This window comes from Hibiscus syriacus, unplaced genomic scaffold (assembly GCF_006381635.1).
Source record: "Hibiscus syriacus cultivar Baekdansim isolate YM2019G1 unplaced genomic scaffold, ASM638163v2 tig00110569_pilon, whole genome shotgun sequence".
NCBI classification, from domain to species: domain Eukaryota; kingdom Viridiplantae; phylum Streptophyta; class Magnoliopsida; order Malvales; family Malvaceae; genus Hibiscus; species Hibiscus syriacus.
In genome coordinates, this window is record NW_024062784.1 from 973437 (window position 1) to 988521 (window position 15085).

General features: G+C 36.7%; 2 protein-coding genes and 1 long non-coding RNA gene across 3 annotated transcripts in view; 1 reads left to right on the top strand and 2 right to left on the bottom strand.

The window, feature by feature from the left end:
• LOC120132568 overlaps positions 1 to 2511 on the top strand; it is a 22449-nt gene extending 19938 nt beyond the window's left edge. The window contains exon 4 of the long non-coding RNA XR_005517012.1: positions 2501 to 2511. This is a non-coding gene — a long non-coding RNA (uncharacterized LOC120132568). The remainder of the gene's footprint in view (positions 1 to 2500) is intronic.
• The window catches only part of LOC120132564, an 8075-nt gene extending 1107 nt beyond the window's left edge, over positions 1 to 6968 (bottom strand). Inside the window, exons 1-6 of the mRNA XM_039149305.1 lie at positions 6666 to 6968; positions 4505 to 5809; positions 2242 to 4053; positions 808 to 1851; positions 235 to 339; positions 1 to 90 (exon numbers count right to left, since the gene is read on the bottom strand). Coding sequence (XP_039005236.1) covers positions 1 to 90; positions 235 to 339; positions 808 to 1851; positions 2242 to 4053; positions 4505 to 5809; positions 6666 to 6728 — 4419 coding nt within the window. The 5' untranslated portion in view covers positions 6729 to 6968. The remainder of the gene's footprint in view (positions 91 to 234; positions 340 to 807; positions 1852 to 2241; positions 4054 to 4504; positions 5810 to 6665) is intronic.
• A 3232-nt stretch (positions 6969 to 10200) lies between these two features.
• Positions 10201 to 14874, bottom strand: LOC120132639. The gene is made up of 6 exons (XM_039149364.1): positions 14733 to 14874; positions 12318 to 14596; positions 12098 to 12146; positions 11697 to 12010; positions 11546 to 11644; positions 10201 to 10498 (listed from the first exon to the last, which is right to left on the bottom strand). Exons 2-6 carry the CDS (start codon positions 12773 to 12775, stop codon positions 10201 to 10203), a joined length of 1218 nt encoding a protein of 405 aa, XP_039005295.1. The 5' UTR covers positions 12776 to 14596; positions 14733 to 14874.
• Positions 14875 to 15085: the final 211 nt, after the last annotated feature.

Sequence of the window (15085 nt, forward strand, 5' to 3'; positions counted from 1 at the left end):
CTGATCATTAGCTGCTTTCCATTTGCTCGTGCAATAAGAAAGAAGGAAACTCATCAGGTGGAAGAACTCCATTTTCAGGTCCGGCCTTGCCTGAGGATAAAACGAGACCAAATCAGTTTTTTGTTTTTCTGACATGTATCAAAATCAGCATAAACTTGAGGAAAATCAGAGTTTAGCTAAAGCCACTATCGTAAGTATCATGCAACTAATATCCAATACATGAAATTTACTCACCAGCATTCTTTGTATAAATGTAATATCCAATAGTGCCAAATTATTCATAACCTTCAGTACTCCGGTTGCCACCTCTTCAAAATTAGATGGAAGGGCATTTGATGCCTGAAACAGAACCGACAATTAATTATAAAAACAGTATCTTCAGTATTCTAGTAGAAGATTCTTTTCCTGAACAACCACAAACTAGCCCTTTTCCCGACAAGTGGCTAGGTTCTACAAATAAATTATCTATCCAAAACGATACCCTTAGTAAGATCCTGATTCCAAATATTTCATAGTATAACAAGTTAGAATTAATAAAATGAGGTCTCATCCAACCATGAAAAAACAATAATAACTGCTCAAACCAAAATTAATCTTCAGAAAAAAAGGCAGCTTGGATTTGTATTGGTCATGTCCTAGCACGATTTCCTTTTTCTAGCTCGAAAAGTATAGAGCAAAGACAATACTGAATACAACCTAAGCCAAAGTGGTGGAAGTTTAAAAGTTTCCATAAAACAATCTTATTTGATTCCATGACATAAAGAAGAAAAGAAGGAAAAGGAACTTTTCAAAAGGTGGTGAAGTTACCTGCTCAGCAGGTATCTTATTGTTTGCTTGAAGTAGCACACTTGTCAACAGGGAAGGAAGACTGACTAATCCAGTTTCGGATATAGCGGAAAGAAGGAATGCCACTGGCTGTTTCACGCTTGATATCTTTTCATTCAATTTCTCCTCCCTGGCAATTATGATGGCTTTCTCTTCCTTTTGCTCAACTGGTGTTTTCTGTGATGCATCTGTAACATCTACCTTGGAAATGCTGAGATTGTTCAACTCGACTGAACTATCATTCTTATTTATTCTGCACGGTTCATCTAATGGTCTATCCTCTGGTACATCAGATAGTAGTGCCATTATGCTACCACTTGGCGCACATAATTGAGGAGTATTGTCTCCAGGGTTTCTATTTCCAAAGGAACATTTAGAATCCACTGATGCTGCAATCTTAGTATCTTGACTTTCGCTACCCATTTCCATTTCAATAGGTAAAGATTCCCAATTGATGCAACTCTTTCCAGGAAAGGATGTCAAAACCACGAGTAGATGGATACTCAATAGAATAGATGAAGGGAATGGGGACCCTTCAACCTGAGGCCTATCATACAGAGCAAAAAGATCCCGGAACCGGTGAATAACTTGATAGGCAACTAATAACTCAAGCAAGCCATCCCGCATTTGGAGTTGGCATTTATCAGATCTTATATGACCAATAATTGAGGAGACAGTCCATAAAAAACCATCCAGTACTTCGGACACCGATTCAAAATTTTCAAGAGAAGTTTTGCATGAGAGCGAGTTGCTGTTTCCAGGGAGATTTAAGGACGCAGCAATCTTTATATAGTTCTCAAGTGCCGCTGCCAGCATGGGAATCATAGGAGGTAAAAGATTCTGAGCAAGAAAATAACTCTGGTTCACAGGAGTCGATAACACCACCCTCAGAAGTTTTAAAAGATGTATTGTCACCTGACAAGCTTCAGGTTTTGATGTATGTGAAGCCGGCAGGGCCGAAGCAATAAAATCAAGCAGACCAGCTTGGCGAGAAGCATGTAGCTCAGGTTCCTTTCCCTCCAGAAACTAATTCACAATGAAATTTTCACAAGAAATAAGTTAGAAAGAGAGCATCAATCCCCACCCACCATTTCAATGCGAGTTGCAGCTCGAGTAAAACAAGAACTTATGTATAGCTACCATATTTTATTAAAGAATATGGTTGATCATAACAAGATATAGTTGAAAAGGACATGAATAAGCTAAAAGTAAATTCGTATAATTTTAATCCTCTCAACCATCAAAAGACTGCATGAAATAGTCCTTAGAATGATTGACAGAAAATATTCTTTGTCCTAGAAGTTCCATTAAGATTCTTAATATCCATAAAGAAAACATCCCAAGTTTGGTATATTATAATCATAGTACAGGTTATGATCATTAATATTTTTAATAGTGGCCTAAAAAATGGCATACCTTGATCATTTCTGCAGTAATTAATCCTATACTTGAGGCTCCTTCTTTTCTTGCTTGACGAAGTTTCTGAAGTTCCTGAAGCCACCTCCCAATTTTCGCTCTTGCAGTTCCCACTGCTGTTCTATATCCAATACCAGTATTTTCAGGAGCAGGAGGTTCAGAAATTTCAAACTTCAGAGCCATAATTCTTTGCCGAATTCTTTTAATCCTTCGCTTCAATGAGTGTTGCAAAGCACTATTGCCTGTTGCAAGTGCAGAGTTTCCTAAAATAGCACTGTCATTTGCTTGACAATCCTCAACACCATTTGTTGGTGTATATCTGCCCTGGCTTTCCTTATTAATGGATCGACGCATTAAGGGTGAAGACTGATCCCTAAAATCCATTGAAGCTCTCTCCCGTATTTGTTCAAGGTAATATTTACGACGTTGCTCACTCTCACTTAGTTTTTCAGCTAATTTCTGTGCTAGAAGTTCAGCTTCCTCTTGCTGAGCTTTAGCTCTTTCCTCTCTCCTGCGAAGCTGCTCTACGGCTCTAGCCTCTCTGGCTGCACTTGATGCTTTCCGTTCTTCTTCCCTTCTCAGTTGAGCCTCCTCCTTTTTCTTCTGTATCTCAGCAAGACGTTGTAACTTTTCAGCTTCAATGAGCTTTCTGCGTTCTAAAACAGCTTCCTCTCTAGCCATATCTTCTTTCTGCTTACTTTTCATCACTTGAAGTTTTTCAGCTCTTCTCAACTCTGAATCTTGCAGTTTTTGGCGTAACATAAGCTTTTTATTTTCTTCATTTAATGAAGTAATAAAACGAACCTCATTAACTTTGCTGCTTTCATCACCAGCTCTCCTCACAACTTCAGCAAGAAAAGCTTCATGTCGTGATTCACTACGTTGCTGACGGGAATACATTCCCTCTCGTAACTTCATAGTCCGAACAGCCTGCCATTCATTGACTCGAATGAGTTTCTCTGAAGTACGCTGAAGTTTTTGAACTCTTTCATTCTCCAATTCACTTCTGATCCTCATTGCCCGTGCATGTTTTTCCTCTGCTTCCTTCTTTAAATCCACAGGAGTTTTCTTCTTCTTCTCGGGGGTCATTAGCTTGTCATGCAAAGTACGCAAACGTTCAGCACTTTTCTTGCCAATTCCAGGTGAGTATGATACCCGTGAAGAAACACGGAAAGGAGATGCAAGTATGTCTTCCCAGTTCCTCTTCTCCTTCCATGCATCCATGGGTTTCCATGAAGTAGCATATCTCTTATCCTTGTCTTTTTCAGGAGGAATTTGCCTCTTAATCTGATCCAAACTTCTAGATTTTTTTTCAACAATATTTTCTGTTAATGTTTTATCTTTCGTGGAAAGGAGCTTATCAGTTTCAGACCCGAGATATTCTCTCCTACTCTTTCCAGCAACAGATGCAGTAGGATTGTCCTTAGGAAATAACCTAGATGAAGCAACATCAGAAGAGATATAGTTCTTTGGCGGGTCACGACCATTTTGAACAGAGTTTAATTTGCCATACTTGCCTGATTCAATGCTTCGTTTCTCTCCATATAGGTTCCATTGAGTAGAATCGGAACCTCCACGGAGTTTTCTTGACTTTATCCCCAGCTCTTTATTACTGGATGTTACATCAGACAGCGTACCTGACTTCTTCAAATTATCACCAGATGTTGAAGCAAAATTGGAATTGTTCTGGCCCAGGGATTTCATACTGATACTTGATAGATGGGTAGCTCGCTCTTGTTGAATTTTTTTAAAAGCCTCTAGGGATGAAGACAGCATCTCCGCTCGGTGAGGTGAAGTTGTCATTCTACGAACCTGCATCCAAGAGGATGTATCTCTAGTGGTCCATATATATGAGATGACTAAATGGCATGAAAATGACACAAGGCAACCATCAAATTTAGCACACACTTATATACATTTGTGTCTACTAGCTTCCTTAAACCACAGCAGGCCATCTTCCAATACCATGGGACAGATTCAGCCCCCGACACACACACCCATTCCAGGCTCCTCAACTCCAAAATCCCTTTTATCTTTTTTCAATGAATAAATTTCAGATAGACACATGTAAGAAGAGATAAAACGAACTCTAATAAGTACATGTCATGTAGAAAGGTGCACACCATGAACTTTAAGTTCCAACAGATGTAAAATGCAGGCTCGAAGATTATTCCAATGGAATGAGATAAAATGACATTAATCTGATTAAAAATTCCAAGCAAGAAAATGGGAAAGAAATAAAATAGGAGCTAAGCATCCTTACCTCCCAGGAGAGCGCATGCGGTCTTCTGTGGTCACTTTTTAAAGTAATTGGTAAATCATCAACCAGTTGAAAAGAGGACTTCTTCACATCCTCAAACTCTTGAACTCTTGCACTTAATTCTTTGAAGTCAGAAGCAGCCTCTTCAAGAACAAGGATGGCCTCTTTCATCTGCTCCACATCACATTCAAGTTCACAAAGAAGATAAAGTTCATCCACTGCCCTATTAAGATTCTCAAAAAGGAAACACCAAAGCCTTTCCCTAAACCTTTCTTTGCTTTCTCCTGCATCACGTTCTCCGAGGGAAGTTATAAGTTGAGCTTTTGACATATCAGGTTTTCTACCATCTTCTATACAATCTGTAACTGACACTCTCAAAGTTTCCGGTCCACTGTTCTCAGGGGGAAGGGGAACTGCATCTAGTGAAACCATCTCAATGCTAGAATCACCGTCTAAAATAGGTTCTTCAGATGTTTTTGGCTTCCCAACATCCAACGAGACATCAGGCACATCAGGTGTAACCACTGTTCCAGAGGCTTGAGGAGATAGAAAGCTACAATCTACTTGATTATTCTCTATTGTTTTGATGAGTCTGCTATGTATTTCCTCGAACCCATCATCCGCAGAAATTATTTTTTCATTATCAATCTCCGGTTCCAAAACTTCTGAAGATATTTCATTTATCTCTTTACATGTTTCTTCCATTATTTCACCCTTGGGAGTCAATGGAGATACCATACAAGAATGACCGTCTTCATCCATGGATGTTTCTACTGTGTTTTCTTGGGGGTTAATGCATGAAATTGAATTACTAGTGTTCCCATTCTTCGAACAACCTGGCACATTATCATCTCCTAAATCACTAAACTTGATTTCGGCTCTGACATTGTTTACATGGTGTGCTACCAGCACATTGTCTTCTAAATCTCCCCACTTGATTTTGTGAACTGCATGGGGTTTATCTTTTGATAGAACTTTTGGGTTATTTGTGCAGCTGCCATTAGTATTTTTGACTAAAGAAGAGGGGGAAGGGAAGCCTTCACAATCTTGCCTAACAACACATTTATCAAGATAACATGCATTCTTTTCATCTTCATTTGACGCAGCAGTTGACTTTGCAAGACCACCCTGGCTATTTACATCTGAATTCCCTGCAGATGACTGAGGCAGAGATCTATCTTTTCCTTGCATAGCTCCACCCTTCTTGTTGTTTAACAACTGTTGACCTCTCATCAAGTTATTTCCATTTTTGGCTGAAAATCCCCCACCCCAACTTTGCACGGAAAACTTTGAACTGCTTCTGTTCTTCTGAGAATGAAGGAAAACAGACACTAATAAATAACAACACTTTAAACCGACATAATTATGTGGTTCTTAAGAGACACATTTAGAATATTAAGGTAGTTTTCTGAAAATATTTTAGTTAACTCAACAGACCTATAAGCACATCTAGAAGGACTATCTGACGATGTCAGAAAAGGAAGATGGATCATCTCATGCCAGAAATACCAATAAAACAACACTGAAAGTTTGACATCAAGAACAAAGTTAAGACAAACAAAGCCCGGGTTGCAATGAAAGGAACAACATGGACAAGGCAAGATGAATACCTTGTTCAAGCAATGTTTCCAAACTTTTTGTGTGAATAAAAGAAAATTTTAAGTGCAAGACTCCCCGCTCTATTTTTTAACATAAACATTCACCTTTGAATTGTTGTAATTATTTTTCGTTAGAATCACACGAAAACTTATGAAACATATTTCCCTCAATCTGATAGACCCAAATAATTCGTAATTGTCCAACAGCATAAATACCAAACCAATATACTTTCCATAATCTAAGCTTAAGATCAATCTTAACTCAGAAATCAGCATAAATACCCACAAATAAATTGCTTAGCATATTGTTTGGCTGCTGAGAAAATGTACAGCAATTCAAAACTGATATACTTTCTATACCAAAATCAAAATCAGATAGGATAGCTCAAACAAGCAGCAGCAATCAAACTAAATTCAGCTAATAAAACGATGAGAGAAAATAATCCCATTCCCCCAGTTTTCCTAGTAAACAAACAAATAATAAGCTCAAAATGGCAACAAAAATAACCGAATTATGACAACGTGAAAGGGGGTTTTAACAACATCGGCTCGAGAAAAAAGAACACCTTTTTCACTTCAAACCATCCCGAGCCTTGATCATCCACTGATTCTCCATTGTTATCCATCATCTCCAGGCAATAAAAAAACCCCACTGCATCCTTCGTTAAACAAGCACAATCGACATGATCAAATAAAATTTGGTAAACTACTGATTTTACAAAAATAGTGGGTGAGAGAACCGATCAGAGGAAAAAGTAAACCCAAAATGCGAATCGAAAGAAACCAAGAGTAAATTACGACAAAAGATTCGTAATTTTTGAAGGAAATATTGGGATTATTTTTTTAAGGAGATGGGGATTTTTTTCAAGTTTTTCTGTTCATTGTTTCCCGAGGAACAAAAGAGGAGGGAAGCGAGAAGAAAAGGGTTTTTATAATGAAAGAAGAAAGCCCGTTTATTACTATTATTTTTCCATTTCAAGGGCCGGTTTGAGACGAATCGTAATTTTGCTCTTTTATTAGGGATCCCAACTGTTCGGGTTAGGTCGGATTTTTAGTCAACCCGACCTGATATAAAGATATATGCCCTCCACCTGACCTTGATCTAATTCGAAAATTTTATTTCCTACATTATATTCGACTCAACCTGAAAATATATATCTTTCACTTGATTTCGACCCGACCTGATTTTTTAGAGTATAAATTTGACACAACCTGACCCGATCCGGTATAAATTAAGGATTTAATTAAAATAATAATATATTTTTAAGAAAATTACATTATTATCCTCAGGTCGAATCGAAGTTTTTCACCAGCCACCCGAACCCGACCCTACCCAAAACCGAATTAAAAAAATCTAACTCAATCAAATCATATTGGGTTAAAACCCTTGAGATGCGAGTGAAATTGTCATCCTTATCTTTTATCTAAGTCCGAACCAAAATCAAATATACGAATGAATTATTTTATTATTTACAAAAATATACTATACTATACTTCTTAAAATATTTTTAAAACTAATTCAAATATAATTGGATTTTTTTGCTTGAAAATTGAATTTTTTTAATAGAATATGTTGCTCTTATTAAAAAGTAAGTGTACTCAATATTATAGTAAGAATTTAAAATTATGTCATAAATTAAATACATAATATGAATATTTTTCTATAACATTGAAGTTAATCTTTTGAGATCATATATAGATCATATATGAAAAAATGTTAAAAGTTCAATCAAAAGATTCGAACAAAAAATAGATATATAAATAAATTTGACTGCATCGACAAATGAACAACAAAAAGAGATTAAGCTATTGAAATATCCCTTGAATCGCAAATCTTGTAAGAAATTATCTATGAACGCAAAATCTTGTATCAAATTTAATTCAGATTTTTAATCTAAAAATTTGGTCGGAATCAGAATGAGAGAAAATTAAAAATTATCAAAAGAGAACGAGGTCAAATTTAAGTAATACCATTCACTACTATAAAATAATATTCATTTTTTCAATATTTTTTATTACGTACATTTAATATGCATGCATTAAATAGTTAAATTATTTATTAAGTTATTTAATTTCACAACAAAAAACAAGGCACTTCGAAATGGGTAAAGTGCACCACCTCGGACGCGCCTTTGTGGGGGTGCTGATTAGCTGCCACGCAAGTGAAAGTGCGGTAGATCAAACGCGTCTTAGTGAATGGGTGTTTGATAAGATAAAATAAATAAATTATCTTTTAATTATATGATATTATTTTATTAAGTCTTTTTATTATTAAAAGTTATAAAATGGTCATTCGACTATAAAATGTTGTTTTGTTGAGCCTATTGATTATTAAATGCTACAAAAACGGTCACTCAGTTATTCATTATGTTTCAAACTCATAATTTTCATTAAAAATCGACGGTTGTCTAAACTAAATGTCAACATGATAGCTGAGATGATAGTCATTTGAGATACTGAGATCATATTTTATCATATCATAGGCAATAAGCTAACGTTTAGCTCAAAATACCGTAAACTAAATTGTTTAATAGAGAATGACTAGTTTGGAACATAATGAATAGTCGAGTTACAATTTTGTAACTTTTAATAGCCGAGTGACTCAATAAAGCAACACTCTATAGTCGAATGACTATTTTATAACTTTTAATAGTCGAGAGATTTAAAAGAATAATATTCTATAGTCGAGGATCATTTGTGTGCGTTACCCTAAAAATATAACATTTTTAGTTGAACATAGCCTAAAATAATAACTTTTTTTTAATATTTTCGATTGAACTAGAAATATTATGAAAATGTAACATTCCTGGTTGCCAACCGAAAATGTTACGATAAAATTAACATCTTAAGTTGCATCCAACCGAAAATGTCTAGATCCCATTCTTTGTTGTTCCTTAATGTTAAATTAAGTTACAGTTAAACTCTTCCTATAAATAGAGGAGGTTGATGATGGGTACAATTACTGTCTAGATCCTTTCAATTTTAAAATTAAGTAAATTAAACTTGTTTTAGATTTTTTTAATTAAAACTAAACAAATTAGATTATAACATTTCAATTCTAAATTTTTAAATTAAAACTTGATAGTTAGACTGCAATTATCATTTTTTTATTTATCCCATAAAATGTCACCTTTATTCCGTCCTTATTCATGATACATGGAAAGTGCTAACGAAAATATTTCCATTAATTCTATTAGGTCTATTATTTTTCTGGGTAGGATTAAATTGGCCAGCGGATTAGATTCGTAATTGATTGAAAGATGATTCAAAAATATATTATAAAATTAAATGAATCCAAAACTAAAAAAATACTATAGAACGTGAGTTTTAGGAAATCAGTTGGACCAATTTAAAAGAAGTTAAAAAATTATTGGACTAGTTTTATATTTTCTTGTATATATTTTTTAAAAACTTAAAAAAATTGACTGAATCTATATGACAAGGCTAATCTTATTTTTAAAACCCTGAATATCTTTAAAAGTAGGGTAAAATATGCAAATAATTCCCCGACTATATTATGTTGCTTCTTCTAGATCCCGACTATCAAAAGTCACAAAATATCATCTAATTATAAGATATTGTTTTGTTGTACCCGACTATTAAAAATTACAAAATAGACATTCGACTATTGATCATGTTCCAAATTCATGATTTTATGTTAAAATATTGATAACAGTCTGAGCTAAATATTAAATTATTGTTTGAGATGTGATGAAATCTGGTCTTAGAATATCAAATGATTATCATATCTCAAACAATAGATTAATATCCAGCTCAAACTATAATCAATTTTTTTAACAAAAAAGACGAGTTTGGAACATAATGAATAATCAAGTGATCATTTTGTAACTTTTAATAGTCGAAGACTCAACAAAGCAACATCCTATATTTAGGGGACCATTTTGTAACTTTTTCGGGGAGGCGGTGAGTGTAATTTCTGTAATTATGTGCCAGATAAATGGATCTAATCAGTCATTTTGGAAACCAAAGTGAAGCATACATACAACTATTAGGAATCAAAATGCTTAATCTGATCAGTAAGAAGACTAGTTTTCTCAGGAATTGACCAATATCAATGTGTTGTTAACATCTAAATGCCTCTTATCCTACCTTTTCATTTCTGTGCTTCAAAGTAATTGGAGCACAAAGCATGAGGTTGGATAAGAAAGGCAGTAAGGGGAAAAAATCAATCAGCTTATGATCAAAGTGAGAGACATTGTACCCTATCGGGTAGATTCCTAGGCATCGGCAGTGCGATAACGTATCTCTGTCCAAAGAATTTGAGAGTCCATCTGGTTGCCCCCTGCCATGGAACTTGGCAAAGCGAGTGATGACCGACACCTTCTCTTGATCCTGATATTCCAGTCTTAAGTCCAAGATCGAGGCTCTCTTGACCAGACTGCTTATATAAAGTAAATATTAGACACAACAAGAATGCAATAATTACCAGGTATAAAGTCTAGCCCTTAGTTAAATCTTACTTCTAACATAAAGCAAATCATAGAACCATACCCAATTCTGAAAGGATAGGTATAAAAGACCAGTCATAGCCGAATCTGGGAATATACAGAAACTCAAGTTTAGGTTGATATTGGAATGCGACTGCAAGTCAGTCGTTGATTGGATTGTTAACACTTCGCTGTGCCCTGGCCCATTTATACATCTTGTTCGGGAAATAGATTTGGTTGTTAAGGCTCGTGTTGTTATTCTTCGTCATGTCGGTCGGTGTGCTAATTCCAAAGTGGATGGGCTATCTAAGCAAGGAATTGGGTAGAGGGATTGTAATTTCTACCAGTCTTTTTTGTTTCGATTGTCCATGAGATGCTTTTAGGAACTGTTTGCTGGTTTTTTCGATATGTTTAATTCTGGCTTGTAATCTCCTGTTTTGATCGAACTTTGTATGAAGGTTTTGGATTATCGAGGTACTCTTTTTCCCCTTCCATACGTATTGGCTACCTTTCGGTGGGCCAAGTATGAAGGGGTTTTGAAAGAGACCTCCTATTCTTATATAAAAAAAAGTGGATGACAGTGATAAAGAACCTCACTAGTTAAAAAAATCAGGAACAAAGCAATTAAAAAAAATCTCCTTTGAAGTAATATTATGGAATACACTTTTCCCAAAGTGCACATAAAATACCCCATTTACATCCTCCAAAGGATTATTAAGCCTATGCAGGTAAACAATTAACCGAAGGGAAATTAATACAATCTGTGGAGACTCGGTTTAGTTAAAAGCCCAACCAATTAGATTAGTTGTTGCCAATAAATTAACTGATGATATATGATGGCTTGACACACCGGCGAGACAACAAAATAATCAAATTGAATAAATCGTTTGTGACGGGAAATTCTAGCCACAAAATGTTAAACTTCAAGACTCATATATGTACTATGACGAGATATTATGCATGAAGGTATTGGAAAAATTAGATACAATACAAGTTACCTCTGTAAACTGTCTTCAAGCATCTTTGCTATGCTGATAAACTCTTCCGCAGCCTTCACAAGGGATTGATTTCTCTGTTCCCTCTGCTTTTCAGAGAGACTAAAACAGACAGGAGAGAAAGAAAAAAACATTAGTAAGATGGTATACTTACAATAATGATCCCATATGAGTTCCAGTAAAAGGAGGCTCAAGTATTCCCAAAGTGATGTACTTACATGCTTCCATTGCAAGGGGAGGCAGCTGTGTCACTTTCAGGTATATATATGCCATGCTACATGCATCTCCTAAGACTGATCTGGAAACAAAACATGCCAGAGTCTCACAGTTTTTGCTGGCATCCGCAGAAAGAATTACTCTTGGAGGAGAACGAAGTAGTTGCTGCAAAAGCTGCGTTGTTAAAACAAGCCTTCTTTTTGACCTAAGCATTGGCGGCCAATCTTCAATGATTTGAGGTTCATCCTCAACCTGCAATTAAGATCAATGTTTGTAAGCTGCAAACTATCAGATTGTAAGGAATAACAAACGTTCAAATACAGTTGATACTGAACACACCTTCTCAATCAATCGATTTGCTGCATGAGCCCATTCAACTTCTGCCACACTACAACAAATAATTCCAAAAGAGGAAGAACATGATGATATGATAGAAAAAGGAAATTAGTTTAGCATTTTAGTAAATTACTGATGAGAAAGGTTTTACTTTTATCCCTTTGGATCATTGATACATAGTGTTCAAAAGAATTGCAGCAAATGTGATAATGACTCAATTCACCTGATGTTCTGAGGCCTTTGAGAACCCTGTGTCACTTCTCTATGCCATGGTAGAAACTCAAATGTCATACTCTTGCGCTTCATTGCTCTCGCAACCATCGAATTCTGACTGGTGATATCAGGTGGCAGTGAGTGAGGGGAGGTATATTCAGTTGATATAGGCATAAAGTTTGAGCTTTGCTGGACTTTATCCAGTGGACCAGCGTCATGTTCACTCGAATGAACATGCATACTGTTAAAGGCCCGACCAACAATGAATGCTTTTTCTGTAGCGTTCATCAAGGCAATTTTTTGAGCATCACATACAGGCAACATTTTCCCATTTTTAATTGCCCCATACTGATCAAACCAGGATGTAGACATCTGGGGGCTGATCTGAGAGTGTTCACGCCTGATATTAGCAGCTAAATTATTAGAATTGGAGAAATGTGGGGAATCATTCTGAACAAATGCCAGCATAGTAGCAGATAATGTGTCTCATGGTTATCTCCGGTGTTTGATAAAGAGCTTAGCACCTTAGAATCTCCAGAAGGAACTAAAGGATGGTTAACTTGAGCATCTCTCATCAGAGCATTGGATCCATAAGATAGTTTCTCTGCACTTTGGGAACTTACCTGCTGAGCTTCCAAACTAGAGTCTGGTGGTGGACCTTTAAATCTTTTAATACTCCTTTTACTTGGATCAATCTCTATATTGTTCATTGCCTGCTCCAGATGCACATCATTATTTGGTCTTGAATAACAGCCAAAACCTTCGGTATCTCTTTACATGCTTGCAGAATCTTGGCTGGCATTATTTTCTGGTAATACCAACTTATCAGTATTGGACATACTTAAAGGTTTAAGTTCAGCAACGAAGCATTGGGCAAGTTATTATCAGCCCAAGTTGATCGTTGTTTGCCGCCATCATTGACAGTTGATGCTGGCATGTTCCAGCTTGGAGGTTCACAATTCTGCAAATCCAAACCACTCCCCTGTTCCTGCACCCCTATATCATTACTGGATGTTTCTGCTACAGCAGACAGCATAAGAGCACTCCAAATCCTACTTCGCTGAGAAGGAAATCCCCCTAAGGATTTCATACCATCCATTGCTGAACCCACTTTGGAGCTCTTTCCCAAGATATCCCACATACTGTCATCTGAACCAAACAAAATCTTTTCTTCAACCGGATCCAGCGAAGCTGCATTGTGGGAGGAGGAAACCTGAATTGTTGAGTTCTCCAGGGATGTTTCTGAAGGACAGCAATGCTCTTGCCACTAAGGAGACTCCTGCATCACTGCAGTTTGTGGCTGGATAAACATTCGCTGGAAGTTCTCTGAATGAAATCCGCTATTTAAACCCTGATCAGCCATGGCTCCAAATACATTATTATCCTGATCACACTGTCCAGAAACCGAAGTTCCATCTTGCAAGCCAACTTGATCTGAAAACATATCATACTGATTATCCAGAAAGGAATGACTGCTGGCTGGCACCTGCTGAATCAAAGGCTTATCCATTTGAACAGAAGAATATTGATATGCATTTCCTCTTGCATTGCTTGCAGAAATCCCATAAAATGATTGATCAACCTGCTGAGGAACCACACCCATCAAACACATCTGACCTTGCCCAGGGGAAAACATACCAGAGGATACCTGCATGGCTGGAGAGGCACCATACTGCAGACAATTTGAATTTGGTGCCATGTCCTCAGGCTTCCAAGAATCATTTTAAGCATCATGGAAAGGAACACCATCGATGGGAGAAGGAGAAAGGCTATCCGATATCTGTCTAACAGAGGAAACCTGATTTGCAGAGTTTGACTGCCTTGCTTCTGGAAGCCAAAACTGTGACTTTGGAAGTTGGTGTCTCTGTAATTCTTGCATTATAGCACTTTGCTGTAAGAACTGCATGTCAGTCATCCCAGGTTGCTGCCTTGGCAAAGGATGGATCATACCAGGATGCTTTCCACTAAATTGTTGTTGCCCCCCAATAAGATCATAATTTATGGGAGATTCAGCTGATCCCAACCTCAATGAATTATTTTTATGAAAATCAGGGACATTTCCCATTGGCGAATCAAGACTTGATGAGCCCGTGGGTGCTGTATCTAGTCCCAATAAGTTTGGTTCATTCTGCCTTGTCTGGAAAGATTCACGCCCTTGCATATAGCCATATACGATTAGTGATTGATTTTGCAATTGGCTTCCAGCCATTTCAGGCCTCAGATCTGATTGAGTGGAGTTCAACTCATGCTGCAGCCTTGACGGCTGACCACTATGTCCTCTGTCAGACTCTGCTAGTGCTAGCGGAAAATATAATAATGTTAACTAAACAGTAGAAACATGTAATGACCGCGGACTAAGATCTCAGTACAATAGTGGTACCAGATCGGTCAGAAACTATAACAACCAAGATGCCTTAATTATTACCTAATTGATAAGAGCTTAAATTCTTCAAACTGGAAACAACAGGCCCACCAGCTTGTCTCTGGCTTCCAACCCACAGATTGTTACTTAAGCCAGGGAAGCTACTATCAATTACCAGTGATTGCTGCTGGTAGCGGGACAAACTCTCTTGGTCTAGGAAATTACGGATCCCGGCTCCAACTTCGTCGGCAGGCATAGATAATCCAAGCCAAAACATTCAGAAACTTAACTTTAAACCATTACCTACAAGAAATAAGAATAATGTTAAAAGTTTTCACATGCCTGAAATTCCATTACAGAGCAGATAATCATATGAATCCCTCGTTAGATAAAATTAAAATTAGAAACCAAATCAA

What these genes read in the sequence shown, in the direction of transcription:
- LOC120132639 (XM_039149364.1), bottom strand. Translation starts at nt 12,775, where the DNA reads ATGCTGGCATTTGTTCAGAATGATTCCCCACATTTCTCCAATTCTAAT. An exon ending in ACTCATATGGGATCATTATT is followed by an intron (nt 11,645 to 11,696) that starts GTAAGTATACCA and finishes TGTCTGTTTTAG; the next exon opens with TCTCTCTGAAAAGCAGAGGG. An exon ending in CTTGAAGACAGTTTACAGAG is followed by an intron (nt 10,499 to 11,545) that starts GTAACTTGTATT and finishes TTATATAAGCAG; the next exon opens with TCTGGTCAAGAGAGCCTCGA.